Source organism: Canis lupus, chromosome 7 (assembly GCF_048164855.1).
Source record: "Canis lupus baileyi chromosome 7, mCanLup2.hap1, whole genome shotgun sequence".
In the NCBI taxonomy this organism is placed as follows: domain Eukaryota; kingdom Metazoa; phylum Chordata; class Mammalia; order Carnivora; family Canidae; genus Canis; species Canis lupus.
This window is the reverse complement of record NC_132844.1, coordinates 50,910,282-50,926,796: the sequence shown is the minus strand read 5'-3', so window position 1 is coordinate 50,926,796 and position 16,515 is coordinate 50,910,282. Positions and strand designations below refer to the sequence as shown.

Sequence of the window (16,515 nt, the reverse complement as noted above, 5' to 3'; positions counted from 1 at the left end):
TTGGTGTTGGGTGCTGCATCTTTTGAATTCTGGTCATTTTTTGTAGTTGCATAATATGTAGGAGTACTTTAAGTTTTTAGAATTTTAAATACTTGAAATGTGTTAGATTTTTTAAGGATTATAGTCATATTATTGTAGTCATTATATTATTATACTATTATATTTTTACAATGGAAGAAAATCTATTTCATTTTCCAATGTGAATTTTGAAACTTATATTGGTAATTTAAGTCTTTTCAAGTCACACAATTCCAAATTAAAATAACTGCTTTAGATGTTGTCAGTGAATTAGTTTCCAAATGGAAACATGGATATACAATTCTATATCGATGTTCTTCCAAGGAATAAATGAGGCATAAAATATAAGACTTCATAGTTTTTTATATTTCATTTCAAATTTAAAGCAATGCCTCATTAGTGCAACAGAATTTCCTCCATTTTTATGGAGGCTTAGGTACCTGTTTTGTATAAACTAATAGAAGGACTGTTTGCATAAACACACAAACAACAAGAATATTTTGATAGTTTCACAAATAATGTCCTATTACAATCTGTCTATTTCTTTTTCCTCTAGTTAACTTCTTCTCCCACTACCTCTGAGCATCTTACCTGTAAACCACCTGCTTTCTCCTTTGTTTCTCCAACTAATCAGAAAACGCCACCTGACCCAGTTAACCTCGACGGAGCCTCTGTGCTAGAGGAGTTCCACACTAGGAGGCTGGATGTCAGTGGGGCCTTGGTGGAAGAAACAACTACGTATTTCCAAACTTCTGCTCACTCCTCACCCTTTATTGCATCGAAGGGCACCTCCTCGACGTCACAGTTTCCTCATTCCACTCAGTTATCAGGTTCTAATTTATCCAGTCCAAGAGCAGCAGATCAGAAACTCGGACGGGCATCTGAAGTTCTGAAGAAGACAACAGCTTTCACCTCGCATGTCCTTAGCCCCAGAGAAAGCCCGAGAACCACTTCTGCTTCACCATCCTCCAGTGCTTCTCTGAAGTCTAATTCGGGCTCATACATACCAGTCCGTATTGTCACACATTCACTCTCTCCAAGTCCCAAACCATTTACCACCTCTTTCCATGGCTCTTCTTCCACTATCTGTAGCCAAGTGTCATCTAGTGGAAATCTCTCGAAGTCAGGGGTGAAATCCCCAGTGCCCTCCCGGCTTTCCCTGCTCACGGCCATCCTCAAGTCAAACCCTTCTCACCAAAGACCGTTTTCTCCTGCGTCCTGTCCCACTTTCTCTCTCAACTCCTTGGCTTCTTCCACACTCACACTGGATCAAAAAGTAAAACAAACCTCACCCACACCTAAGAAATCTCTCTCTAGTTGCTCCCTGAGAGCAGAGTCTCCAGAGCAACAGGCTTCTGAACTTAGCCAGCAATCCTTTCACTTACCCCTTTTGGCCAAATCTGCTCCCCTTTCTCAGGCATGTTCCCTTTCTCCCACAAAACATGAAAGTAGTAGTCTTGCTTCTTTGAATGTAGAGAAAACATCACCCACTTCTTTAAAAAGTAACCCAACACTCTCTCTGCTACAGACTGATACATCAAGTTCTACGGGTCTTCCTCCTGTTCCTCCAGGTGTTCCCTCTCTTTCTTTGAAGGGCAAACAGGATGCTGACCTCAGGGGTCCAGAAAAGCCCAGGAATATTCACATACATTCTACATCAGCCTCCTCTGCATTATCTTCTCTATCTCCTCCCACTAACCAAAGGGCCATGCTCTCCTCTCCAGAGAAATGTTTCTATCCTTCTCCAGCTCTTTCAAACCTGATAAACAGATCCAAGAGAACAGCCTCACAGCTAACTGGCCAGGGGCATAATCCTTTAACTGCTCCTTCACCCCCTGTCTCCAGTGCTAGCTCTGCTTCTCTTTCCAAATTGGGGTCTTCCCCTCTCCCTCATGCTAATCTGCCCATTCAGCCGCTCCAACTCAGGCCCTCAACACTGTACCCAAATTGTAGCAGTGGTACCTTACCTTCAAGACTTGGAAAATCTGAAAGCTCCATATCAAACCACAGGTCATCTGTTTCAACCCCATCACCTCCCATCTCTCTAACAAGAACCAAGGAGCTGATTTCACCTTGTGCATTGCCCATGTCAACAGGCCCTGAAAATAAGAAACCCAAGGTATTTTTTTTGCACGTTGCATGGTGCATGCTTATTTTGAAATGTGGGAGAATCTTTTTTTCCAGGGGAAAGGTAATTATGATATTCATGCTCTTCCTACTGGAGCTATGGAAAGTATAATTGGGGCTAGGATTTGGTATATATAAATGTGGAGGTGAATTATAATCTATTTTAAAATGTGCATGTTTTGGTAAAACTCTGATATTTCAATTCCTCCTATTATGGTATCTTCTTATATCCATGGCTCCAAGGGCATATTTTTTTTAGGCATAATATGAGTTATTGATTGCAAAGATGGGATTTAAGGTAGCTGGTTCAGACTTGAGAATATGATACATTTCTGATTGTTTAATTACATGGACCCAATTGTCCATAGAAATATTCTATACTGATAGAATAGTAGACAGGATCAGTGTAAACTGGAATATGACCCTAGATCTAGGTCCATATTCTTACCAAGGCAAATTGAAAACTTTCTATTTCCTTTCTATTTCATTTATTATAGATTTTCCCTTTTTATCAGGTTGATTTCTTTGTTGTTCCTCATACCTCCTCAAATCCATACCAATATGGATTTAGCTATATACATAGAGGATAAAAGGGAATAGAATTTTTTTTAATATATGAATATTATATTTGATTTATTTTGAACACTAAATACTTAGGAATTATGAAAAAACAGAAAGGATGAGTAGGCTGAGTATGAGGAAATTGAATTAAGAGAAGAGAAATACTGGCTTCTAAATGCTCTGAAGCAGCCCATTCAGCAAGAGTGTAACACTGGGATTGATTGATTGATCATTTTTATTTATTTTATTTTTTTCTTTTTATTACTGAAGTATAATCAACATACAATGTTACATTAGCTTCAGCTGTACAACAAATTGATTTAACGATTTTCTACATTGCTCAGTGGTCACTGTGATAAGTGTAGTTACCATACAATATTATTAAAATAAAGAGATCCAAGAGAACAGCCCCCACAGCATTATTTTCTATACTGTATTTTCATCTCTGTGGCTTACATATTTTATAACTAGAAGTTTGTACTTCACCTCTCCTCTGACAACCACTAGTTTCTGCTCTGTATTTAAGAATCTGTTTTTTTGTGTTTTTTTTTTTTTTTTTTTTTTTGCTTTGTTTTGAGATTCCACATGTAGGTGAAACAGTATGGTAGCATGCACTGTTGGTGGAAATATAAATTATTACAACCACTGTTGAAAGTAGTATGAGGTTCCTCAAAAAATTAAAAATAGAAATACCATATAATTCAATAATTCAACTACTGGATATTTACCCAATGGAGGGAAAAAGCTACTTTGGAAAGATATAGGCACCCTATGTTTATTGCAGCATTATTTATGGTAACCAAGATATGAAAGCAACCTAAGTGTCTATCAACAGATGAATGTATAAAGAAGATGTAATACCACAAACACACACACACACAGAAGAATATTATGTAGCCACACAAAGGATGAGATCTTGCCATTTGCAACAACATGGATAGATTTATACTATGCTAAGTGAAATAAGCCAGACTGAGAAAGACACATTACCATATGGTTTCACTAATATGTAAAATCTAAAAAGCAAAAGAAATTATAAGAGAAACCAGAAGCAGAATCAGACCTGTAAATACAGAGGACAAATTGATGGTTGCCAGAGGGAAGAGAGGAGGAGGATGGGAAAAATGGATGAAGGGGAGTGGGAGACATAGGTTTCCAATTATGGAATGATTAAATAATGAGAATAAAAGGTACATCATAAGGTATATAGTCAATAGTATTATAATAGTGTCTTTTGGTGACAGATGGTAGCTATACTTGTGGTAGGCATAGCATAACAGAGATTTGAAGCATCATGTTGTACACCTGAAACTAATGTAACATTGTGTGTCAACTATATTTCAAATGAAAACACTTAAAAACCCCAACACTTGAGAGACTGCCATTTATTTTAATATGAGAAGGGAAATATTTGAAGGTGTGATCCATAGAGTTCACTTTTCCTGGTAGAAGGGCAACTCTGCTCTAGAGCATACCAGCTTCCCAGCTATTCTCAAGTAATTAGGATGTGGATCTTATAGAACCAGAATTTAGTTATTGTTGTATAAATAAAATAAAATTATGAAAGTTCCTATATTATTGTTGTATAAATACAATAAGATTATGAAAGTGCCTGTACTGGGAAGGGATTGCGACTTTTATTTAGTTCAATGCATTGAAATAACAGTTTGAGAGCTTCCAAATTCCATGGAAATTGTGTTCAACTCTGTCACTGTTTGAATGATGAAGTTAAAACAGGAAAGATAAACAACCCACATAATCTTGTTAATGATGTTTCAATACAATTCAACTTAACAAGCATGTAGAAAACACCTGCTGAATGCCCATCACTATACCAGCTTTTTGGGGGATAAGTGTTTGTGTGTATGTATGTTTTAAGGAAAGTAAGTGATAATTCTTTGTCTTTAAAAAAAAAGTATTTTTCAGCAGAAGAAAAAATATATATACATAATGTGGAAAAGCTATATGGGGTTATTAAATTTACAGTAAAACTTGAAAACAAGTATAAGGCAATATTAACATAGTGTAATATAGATAACATATAATTGTTCACTGAATTCAATATTATAGAAGTAAAATTATGGGGTATGGCTAGTGAGAGAAGTTATAATAAATGTCAGGCCTGCTGGAAATGTTTAGGATTTAGTTAATGAAGAGGGAAGGAGCTAGCATTTCAGAAACAGTAAATAACCTGACCAAATATACAGAAGATGAACCCAGAGGAGTATGTGTAGAGACATAAGATGATTGGTCTTATCATCAAATAATGATAATTGTAGTCATAATTATCTTAACAGATAACATATGCCATCTGTGATATAAGAACTATACAAAACATACAAATTAAAAATTAAAAGAGACTGTCAGTTATACTTTTTATGATCTTATAAAGTTAGTAATATTATTTTTTCCATATTATATACCAAAACACAGAAGCAATAACTCATATTAATTATCATCTTAGTCTTGTAATTCTTATGAAGGAAATCATCATTATGGAATAATCAGGATTATCAATTTCTATAATGTTTAGGTCATTTAAAAATGTATTTTTAGAGATTATTAAGTCCTTGTATTTTAAACTTTCAAAGCAAAGGGGATAGAGAAAATCTAACATTTTTCTATAATTCTAAATTTAAGAATCTTATTTATAATGACCTGGTGATTACCTTTTCAATACATATGTGTGGTTATGGAATTAATTTGTTATATATTAAAAACAACCTATGATATAAACATTACTGTCTCCTGAATTTATTAACAATTATTTCTTGAACCATAGTACCATATAATTAAATTATTATCTTTGTGAAAAGTGATTTTACTCCAGAGGCTTTTTCAAAGTGTTTCTGTTTGTGGTTCACTCTGCTTTGTTCATGTTTTGTCCTATTTTTGGAGAGTTGGAAGATAGTAAGCCCAGAGGGCTTTTGATCAAGTAAAGGTCTTTTTTGTCCTAAAATCAAGTGTGTTGAAGATCTGTTCTCTCCCAGCTCATTTACTGTTCCCAATATTGAAGACTTTTCAGCATTTGCTTTATTTTTTGTTTACTTTTTAAAATTTTCAAGTTAAAAATTCAGTTTATAGAAGTGCATGATAAATTTGATGAACACGAAAATATGAAGAATAATTATATCTATTTTACTTACTTTTTGAAAAAAATGTTTCTTATAATGGGCAGAATTTATCACTTCTGCAAAAATAGTTGCTTTCTGAGACATGCTGTTCTTAGTTATATTTATTTTTTCCTAGCTTCTTGCTATTATCTTTCCAGGTAAAAATCCACCTACATTTTTTTTTATTGCAAACTATTATTTGCAGGAATTGTAACTTAAGTATAAAAATTCATTAAAATGCATACTGGAATAGATAAATTTTATCCTAGTTTCCTTTGATGTTTGACTAGTTTTGTTTGAATTGCTCAGATTATTTCATAGATTCATAAGAGGAAATAGACAAAAGCTTTGGGATATCAAAGAATTCATATGCGTCTATGGGTTGTTTCTTGTCTTGCTTCTTCCACTGTGGTGCTAATCCAAGCACAGTGCTCTCTTTGAAGTCAAGAGCTTCAGATTTAGATCAGCTTCACTCGGTGCCAAATCCCAAAAGAAAAGAGGTCCTAGAATACAAATGGCCATCAAATTAAAACATGAATGCATGAAGGGTATTAGTTCAAAGTGTGGGCCCTACTGTCCTTTGATATTGAAATAAAATGGAACAGCTAGAGTATAGTGAGCTAAATTCAGATATGAAGCATATTTGATATTTCTTTTTCATAGGTAGAATCTTAAGGTTTTGAATCTGTATTAGTATGATATAATTGATATATTTTAATTTCAGATATAGTGTTAAAGTATTATTTTACAGTATAATCATGGCCCTAAACAGAATGAGAATCTCCATCAATGATGCTCAGTCTACTCTGATTAACATCTACATTGTTGAGATATTTCTGTTCCATAGGAAAGCCTGAATATCATTAAAACTAATTCCTGGAGCTGTATTTGAGTTCCTAATATATTTGGTCTTCATTTATAAAATAGTTAAAATTTTTCTCCTAGGGAATTACCATGGTATTCCATACAGAGATTGGAGGCTATTACCTCAAAACTTCAAACATTTGCCATTAACTGAAGATGGTTTGAAGCTCTTTTTTTTTTTTTTTTTTAGATTTTTATTTATTTATGATAGTCACAGAGAGAGAAAGAGAGAGAGGCAGAGACATAGGCAGAGGGAGAAGCAGGCTCCATGCACCAGGAGCCCGATGTGGGATTCGATCCCGGGTCTCCAGGATCGCGCCCTGGGCCAAAGGCAGGCGCCAAACCGCTGCGCCACCTAGGGATCCCGGTTTGAAGCTCTTTTTAACTGTGAGGGCTCCAGTGGCATGCTTGCCCCGACCATAAAGCTATTTGGATGCATGGCTTGGGAGTCAATTGGGAGCATTTTAATATTTCATGAACGTTTATAGTTGGTTTTTTATTTATAAACTCTCATTCCTTGAAGGCATCAAAACATTTCCAAATACATCACATTGAAAAATTGGTGATGGCAGTCTCTATGTGATTCTCTCCATTTCTGCTGATCCACATGTAATTAGGGAAATTAGTAATATGGAATGTACCTCAATGGGCTAAAATAGTTGATCTGGTTCAAGGAAATCATTCGTTCAAGAGACACATTCATCAGGTGCTTATTATGTACAAGGCACGTTTCAAAGTCAGGATGTTGCAGCAAATAAATTTGCAAAAATGCTTGCTCACAGAAAGTTTATATTCTTGGGTGGAAAAAGAAATAATCAGTAATTACCGCTACCACCTCCCCACTGCCATAAGTAAATTTCCTTGTGAGTTAGCAGGTCATACATGGTATGGAGAAAAGTATAGCAGGGTAAGGAATAGTGTCACAAATTAATATTGGGTAGTAAAGATAGATTTCTTTGGGAAGGTGACATCCAAAGAGGTGATGTGCCTTAAAAGAATATAGTCAGGAAAAATAGCTGATGACAGAGAGTGCTCAGCAAAGATAGAGGAGCCAGTGTGGCAAGAGTAGATTTGTATGAGGAAGTTGAGGTTATCAGAGACACATGTAACTGCAAGCTGGGGCCTGTGAGATCTTGTGGGCCACTTAGTCTTTGCTTTTTAATTTGAGTAAGAAGCCATTGGAGAGTTTTGAATAGATAATTGGCACAATCATGTCTATGTGGCTGCCATGTTAAGAAAAGACTGTAAGAAGGTGAAAGTGGAAATTACCTTAGGAATCTGTTGGAATAATCCAAGCAAGTGATGATGATGGCTTTGGTGTGGTTCTAGTGGTGAAGATGAAGATCATATATCTGTACATATTTTGTAGGTAGGGTAACAAACATTCACAATCCTTTTTCTTTTTAAAGATTTTATTTATTTATTCCTGAGAGACACAGAGAGAGAGAGAGAGGTAGAGACACAGGCAGAGGGAGAAGCAGGCTCCACGCAGAGAGCCTGACGTGGGACTCCATCCTGGATCTCCATGATCAGGCCCTGGGCTGAAGGTGGCTCTAAACCGCTGAGCCACCCGGGCTGCCCAACATTCACAATCCTTTGTGAAATGATAAAATAATTTAAACTAGATATATGTATTTTCTTGTTTTCTTTTTCTTTTTGTCCCACTGTTTTGTACACAATTTTTGATGCCTTTGTGGAGATTCTAGATTTTCCAAGATTCTCCCTTTCCTGTTACCACTTATATCTATGTACCAACTAATTCAGTGTCTCATTCCCTTTGTTTCTCTCCAGCTAGCCTTTCTGAATTGAGTTTGGCAGTGATTCACACTCAAGTGTCAGTGATTGACAAAATCTTCCTTTTTTACTCCTTGAGGAGTATTTTCATTTTAATTCAGGGAGGGGCTTGTGCAGTTTAACCCCAAAAGGGGATTTACAAAACAAACAAACAAACAAACAAAAAACAATAGGGATTCAAGGTTATGAGTTCTAATTGTGGAAGTTCACATCACTGAAAGACTTTGAAAAGTAAGCATGAAATGCCTTTAGGGTGTACTTGGAAGGGAGAAGAGGGTCTCTAATCAGCCAGCTGTGTCTAAGACATGAATAGTAGATAAGAACTAAAATTTTGTTCTTCATGTCCTCTAAATCTTACTGTAGCTTTCAATAAAATACCTCATTTTAAATCAACAAATATTTACCAAAAACTGTTCTTTATCAGGATGGTATATTAGAAATAATAGGTCTTTTAGAGAAGATATTTTCTATCAGGCTAATAGGGATGCCGAAATATTGTAATACAATAACATATTGTATGTTTAGAGTACTAGAAACACAAAAAGTAAATCACCCATGGAGTAGGGTCCTGGGAAGAGAGTTGTTCAGGGAAATTTCTCCCTTTCCTCTATCCCCCACCACTTCCCCACTGATTCAGTCCTCAGGATCATTATAAAGATTATGCTCTCCCAGTAATCCAAGTGTAAGGGAGATATCTGGGCAATTTCCTTCTGTGAGTTGGATCAGGGCGTGGGCTGAGCTTTTGTCTCAGGGAAATTCTGACTCAGGCAGAGCATGGTCATTGATGAGCAGGAAGTGTACATTTGAGCAATGCTCTCATTTCTACTCATGGATATATCAGGAAAAAGAAGTTGGCCATGGTGGTAGGAAGGCTTTCTGCCAGGGTTCTCTCTTGTTGTTCATGTAATCTGAGGTCCTGCTCTTCACTAATACTTAGAGTACCACCATGAGTTCAAATTTCTACTAGACAACTAGTGTAGTTTGCTTTGAGATCTCCTGGGTCTTTATTACTGGATCCTGTGGTGGAATTTTAGGCATCAGCAGCAGATAGGATAGTGATGAGAAATATTTTCTGAAAGGGAAAGATATGTTCTTGCTGTCCCCCTAGGGGACAGTATTTATGTTGCAATTATCTAGGATAAATAGAATTTATGAATAGCATTAGCTCTGATAAACTTATGTAGTAAAATATCATTTCCTTTTCTAAACCTAAATTTTACCCTGGATTTGTCATATAGTGGATATTTATGTGGCTACCTAGGTGGCTTGGTTGGTTAAGTATCTGACTCTTGATTTCACCTCAGATTATGATTTTAGGCTCATGAAATTGAGCTCTACACCGAGGGTGGAGTCTGCTTAAGATTCTCTCTCTCCCTCTCCCTCTGCCCCTCCTTGCCAAATGAATACACTCTGTCTCTCTTAAAAAAGGGGGGAGGGGCCCCTGGGTGGCTCAGTAGGTTAAGCATCTGCCTTCAACTCTGGTCATGATTTCAGGGTCTTGGGATCCAGCTGTGCTTTGAGTTCCAAGCTCAGCAGGGAGTCTGCTTCTCTCTCTGCCCCTCCCCCTGCTTGTGCTCTCTCTTGCTTGCTCTTGCTGTCTCTCAACTAAATAAAGAAATAAAATCTTTTAAAAAAATAAAAAGTAAAAAAGGAAATAAATATTTTTTGAATGTTGACGAAAGCATAGATTATAAATTAAATAGATAAAAGTTTTTGCTGGATTTGGGGTCAGGCTAGTCAGTTCTACCTTCTTTGATCAACTGATAGTGATTCCATCCTGTAACACTACAACTTATTATTCAAGTTATATTTACCTTGACTAGAGTGATTTGCAATTTTATTTTTTAATTTTTTTAAAAGATTTTATTTATTTATTCATGAGAGACAGACAGACAGAGAGAGAGAGAGAGAGAGAGAGAGAGAGAGGCAGAGATATAGGCAGAGGGAGAAGCAGGCTCCAGGCAGGGACCCTGATATGGGACTCGATCCCGGGACTCCAGGATCATGCCCTGGGCCGAAGACAGGCGCTAAACTGCTGAGCCACCCAGGGATCCCTGTGATTTGTAATTTTAAACCAAGGAAGGAAAACCAATAAATTTAACACCTGGAAGACTTGCAATGCTAAAGAAGAAATATGTTCTAAATTAGAATATTGTTAAGAGAAACCTGAAGAAATATAGTGAACCCCAAAAATATCTCTAGTGTCAACAAGAATGATTTTCACATTCTTGTTGAAAAAGAAAGACTACATATGTCTTAAAGACACATAAAGTCCAATAGATGAGGAACAGGAAGGAAACATCTATATGCTCTAAATTCATGTCTTCTGGTCTAGCTAACTGTATCTCAAACAGATGAAATTTCTACTTCTATTGTAAATGATGGGAGCTAGGAGATTTGCTGGAAAAAGAAGTTGAGCCATATTTTTTATTTTTCACAAAAAAGGGAAGGTAAATTCTGAAAATCATTGCCTATATTCTTTGTGATTGTTTCCAAAAGCAGTTATGACTGAAAGCCAGACATTTTCTTCAAGCTATGAATGTTTATTGAATTGCCTCTCAAGTTCAGCTTTTGTGATTTTTTTTCATGATATCATGAATAAAGAGAGATATGGGATGTGTAATGACATATTTCTGTGAACTCACATGTATTCTGAGTGCCTAATCTAAAGCATCCTTGAGGCCACTTTCTATTCCAGCACTCTGTTTTAATTTTCTGTGAATTATTTATCTCACTATGACTTCTGCTTTCTTATTTTTTTCTTGTAGTTTGTCTCTGTTTATTAGGGTGTAAGCTCTAGAGAGTAATGGCTTTGGATGTTTTGTTCACTGCTGAATCTCTAATATTTAGAGCAATGTAGGTCACAAAATAGATACTCAATAATATTTTGTTGAATGAATCCATTAGTTGAACTGTCATATACAAATAGACTTACAGGATATATTGATGTTCACCAGATTGGTAGAATCCAGGAGGCAAAAGCTCCCTATCCTTGGTATATGACTTGAATGAAGATAAAAATGACTTGCCTAACAAAATGGCACATGAAATAATATAAAAATTCTTATCTTCATAGTTTATAATAACAAACCAAAACTAATCAGGTGAAACTGGGTAGAGACGGTGCCTAAAGTACTATTTTGGGATTTAGAGAAACAAACAAACAAACAAACAAACAAACATCATTACAGGATGGAGTTTAATTTCAACAAATGTTTAAAAAAAGAGAGAGAGAGATGAAAGCATTAGGGATTTAAGGTGGTAGTACACTCAGTGTGGTCCAAAAATATGAAATGACTCCAACTTCACTCTCCTGTATATTCTAAACTCACCACAAAAAAAAACAAGGAGAAAGTTCCAAATATTATCATCTTCATTGTATTAATTGGGTTGTTGTTGATATCATGAAGGTGACTATATTATACTTTGTGTTAAAACTACATCTAGTTAAACATACACTTTTTAAAAAAGATTTTATTTATTTAGAGAGTGTGCATTTGTGCGGGTGAGTGGGGGAGGGGTAGAGAGAGAAGCTCCTACTCCTAAGTAGGCTCCGCACTAAGCATGACCTAATCTCATGACCTTGAGATCATGACCCAAGCCAAAGTCAGGAGTCAGATGCTTAATTGACAGAGCCAGGTACCCCAATATGCACCTTGTCAAAATTTAAAGGAATATTGACAGAAGAAAGTGATGAGGATAGTGACATTCTTTAATTGAGATCAGTAAGCGGGGGGGGGGGGGGGGTTGTGGAAATAGCAGTGCAACTCTCATATAGAATCAAACTCTTTACATGTATCATCATTCCAAGGTGGGGACGAGGGACCGATGGAGTAAGTTAGCAGGAAGCATATTTTGGCTCAATGTAAGGGAGAATTTTGTACCACTTTTAACAATTAGACCTACAAATGCTGTCTTAGGAGGTAAGCAAGTATTCACGTGGTGGCTGAACAGACTGATCAGAGAGATTCATATCTTGGATGAGGGGGTTGAACCAATGGCCTTCAATATCACATCTAAGTCTAAGATTCTATGGCATTATGTGTGCAATAACAATATATCTCTTTGTATAGACTTGTCCAACTATATGCTTTAAGGCAGTTGGGGATAGAAGAACAAACCATGTAAATGGTTGTATATACTGACATGAGAGGCAAGGGCCTATGGTGCATAAGTGCACAGTTGTTGATTGGCATGTCTAGATCCAAATCCCAGCTATGACTTAGTACCTTGTGGCTTTAGATAAGTTACTTAACATCTGTGTATTTTAGTTTCCATATATAAACTGGATATGATATAGAATCTACCTAATAGGTTAGTTGTGGTGATTAAATGAGATAATACACATAAAGCTTTCAGAGTAGTTCCTGGCTCATAGTAATTGTTAGCTATTATTATTATTCAAACTATCATTGCAATTAAGTATTCATAAAACCATCATGGAGTATTGATATACTGTTATGCATTCTTTGTCTGTTTAGATTTTCTTTGAGAAAAAAATATTATCTTCTAGAGAAAGTATGGATATTGGATCCAAACAGGCCTGGGTTCCAAACCTATTTCTGTTCTTTACAGGCTGTGTATCTTAGACAAGTCGCCTGACCATACCATGCCTCCTTTCCCTAACGGTTCTTTAGCTATAGGGCTTCTGTAAAACTAAATGAGGCAATGTATATAATTTGCTTATTAATGAGTGCCAGACATTATTCTTCACAAAGAGAATGCATTTCATTTTCAGTCATTACCCAAAATATGTCATATGGGGACTATAGCAGTATAGGGTTAATATAGACACGAGGGCTTGAAGGGACCTGAGACTTTTCCTCCAGGGTGGGCATTATGATTTTTCTCTACCTCACCCTTCCTTTCTAAGGAAAATGAGTGTGTTATCTTACTTTCCTCACATCATTTCAATAGAATATTACTTCAATTATATTCATAAAACTCAAGGCTTTGTTTTATTTGACTATCATGTCTTCTTCTATAGATCCTGTGGTCTGCCCAGGGGGCTAGGACAGCTTGGAACCATGTGCCAATTTCTAGCTGGCTCTGGGCCCCTGGGGAAACTGTCTGAGACAGGGACTTTTGAAGAGATGGCAGCCTTGACCTTGATTAAGCAGCTTGGGACCCAGAGCAATATCAAAACTGGGGCTTTTGATTATGATAGTATTATGATTTATACAACTTCCTCATGCTCAACCCTCTCTTTCAAATAATCCACAAAACTGACCTATATTACTCTGAGTTTTATTTAAAAGTCAGGATGTTTTATCATTTGATTCATTAATATCACTGCATTAAGAAGAGCAAGAAATGATGAAATTTAAAAAAGTGTTTAAGATCAAAAGTTTGGCTTTCTAGCTTTTTCATTATGGAGTTAAATTGCTGATAATTAGTTCTATTCAAAATATGCTACTTATTAAACATTGCTGCTAAATTTTAGGTATTCTGACTCTTGCTTTTATGAATGATGCAAGAAAATATACCAAGGGTTCAATAAAATTTATACGCAAAATGTTAGTTGATTATGGTACTATAAAAAAGAATCCCTTTCATTTAAAAATATTTTATTGATTTATTCATGAGAGAGGCAGAGAGAGAAACAGAGACACAGACAGAGAGAGAAGCAGGCTCCATGCAGGGAGCCTGATGTGGGACTCAATCCCGGGACTCTGGGATCACTCCCTGAGCCAAAGACAGATGCTCAGCCACTGAGCCACCCAGGCATCCCAGAATCCTTTTCCTCTGAGAATTAAGCAAAAAACCAAAAACATCCCACCCATGTTTATAGGCTAGTACTCTTATAAGCAACATACTACTCATGAGAAATTTATATGTAACTTTGTAGAAATGGATGTTGTTAAGTTCTGAGACTATATAGCACATAATTGTCTATAATCCCTAGGCTGATATTTTACTGTGATATTTCTTTGTTTCTCATTCTAATAAAATATTAACATGGTAAGCTAATTTTTTCTGTCAAAAACAAGTTGTAGTTATTGTTTTCTTCATTTGATAGCATGTCATTTAACTTGGCAAAACTAGTCTAAAATTATGTTCTATTCTTCTCCTTTTTCATCTCCACTCTTGCTTTCTGGTTACTCATTCTAGCAATACAAGACCAAGTCAAGCTACAAGGCTTTTGCAGCAATCCCTACAAACACATTGCTTTTGGAACAGAAGGTCAGTGTTGGCTCAAAAGCAGAGGGAATTTTATGTTTTTAGTGTCATTTTTATTATATGTTCTGAAATGTCTGTTTTGAAGTTCTGCTTTTACTAAAATGTTGTTCTTATTTTATTTTATTGTTTTATTTTATTATTTATTTTTGTTCTTAGTTTAGAATGACATGATGAAAGCATCTTGGTGAATAGAATTTGAGACATCACTGATTTATCACCAGAGGCTAAATATGAGCTTAGAATTGTCCAGTCCAATGTAAAGCAGGCCTGGGAAATTTAATTCAGATTTGGATAGATCTCTGTTCTTTGGAATTTTAAGTGGTTGTTATATTCAAGAGCTTCCACTTCTTTTCACATTGATCAAAAGAGTAGAGGGGAAATGGGGTTGCATGAGGATATCTGGCCAGTTTGGTCAAGACTTGGTGACTAGTAGCGGCTTCTACAGGGTAGAAACATGTTAGCTGAGTATCCAATTTAGCTTTGCCCCTTAGATCCTAACATGGGCTAAAACTCTGTCCATTCTCACCAGCCACTGATGATACCTTCATGAATGAGAGGGAGGATTGAGATCACTTCCAGTGACCCAGCTGCTTTCATATGCCTCTAGGGCATTTTTGATTTGCTACTAAGAGTCATTAATTACAAAATTACAGGATTCTGCTTCAGTAGGTAAATTAAATTAAAGCCTCTTGTTTAATAAGCACATTACATATGCTCAAATGAAGGCCAAATGGAGGATTATATCAGAATCGAAATGAAATCAACTACCAAGCCTATGAAATTATTCATTTCATGTTATTTTTATGATATTTATTTAGGTAATTTATCTCAGGGCATTAAGCCTATTTTTTTTCGGTATAATTATAGTGTTTCAAATACTGTTATCATAATTTGTTAAAATGTTAGTGTTTGCCAACCAGGTGGTATTTTGACCACTGATTTATGAATTTACTTTCTTTTATTTTAGTATGATCTGGGAAATAAAATTTTTGCATGATCTCTTGTCTAAAATATAAGAATCAGTGGGAGATGCTCAGTAGCATACTAGTGGGTATTAGTGGGCCACATCTCTTCTACCATAATCTCTGAAAACTGATTTCAATTTATGCACATGTGGTCCAGAGTCTATGCTCAGTCCATGTCTGAATGCTTTCAACTGAAGGGTTGAGGCGTCACTAGATTGCAGAGAGATCTGCGACTTTTTCTCTAGCTTCTCTTCTGAATTTCTACCTTTTATAGCCATGAAAAGATGAGATGGGCCTAATCACTGATTTCAGGACGCTCAGGAGAATGCAGGAAGTGACATTTTCACCAGTTTCCCCTTATCCTATTGTTTAGGATTGTTATGTTGAGCCGTAGTGCAATGTTTTCTCAGTGCAGACCCTTTGCCCATTTCAGATGGATATTTCTGAAATATGGTTACAGTGTGTGATTCTACAGAAGTGGAGAAACTTCCTTCTCAGCAGCCAGGCACAGAGAATACAGGCTTATTGGTGTCCCTCCATCATTCTTGTCTCACCTAACTTAATACATTCTCCTGTACCTGTGGGCTACCACTATATTAATTTTCTCTTTAGAAAAATAATAGTTACTTCTTCTTGAAAGACTCTTATAAAATAAGGCTGGATATCATCATTGGTTCCAGAATCTCTGTCTACCAGCTCTCTTTTCTTCCAAGCAAATGGATTTTAGAGATGATAATCTATTAGTTGGTCATTGAAAATGAAGAATTATTACTTTAATTTCCAGTTTCATCACAAACCCATTTCATAAATGTATGTGGTAATATTACTATGTATTGAACCTAATGCAAGTTCATATAGGAGAGATTTTAGTGTTTTAAATTTTGAATAAGACA

The 16,515-nt window shown here is 36.0% G+C and overlaps 1 protein-coding gene across 50 annotated transcripts in view; it reads left to right on the top strand.

Annotated features, from left to right (window-relative positions):
• Positions 1-16,515, top strand: part of MLIP (muscular LMNA interacting protein) — a 263,432-nt gene that overhangs the window by 150,855 nt on the left and 96,062 nt on the right. For 34 of the 50 annotated variants that reach the window (XM_072832578.1, XM_072832596.1, XM_072832566.1 and 31 more), the window contains 2 exons: positions 575-2,137; positions 14,589-14,660. In XM_072832578.1, the coding sequence (XP_072688679.1) occupies positions 575-2,137; positions 14,589-14,660 (1,635 nt within the window). The remainder of the gene's footprint in view (positions 1-574; positions 2,138-14,588; positions 14,661-16,515) is intronic. The other 16 variants (XM_072832573.1, XM_072832564.1, XM_072832591.1 and 13 more) reach the window with 3 other exon arrangements.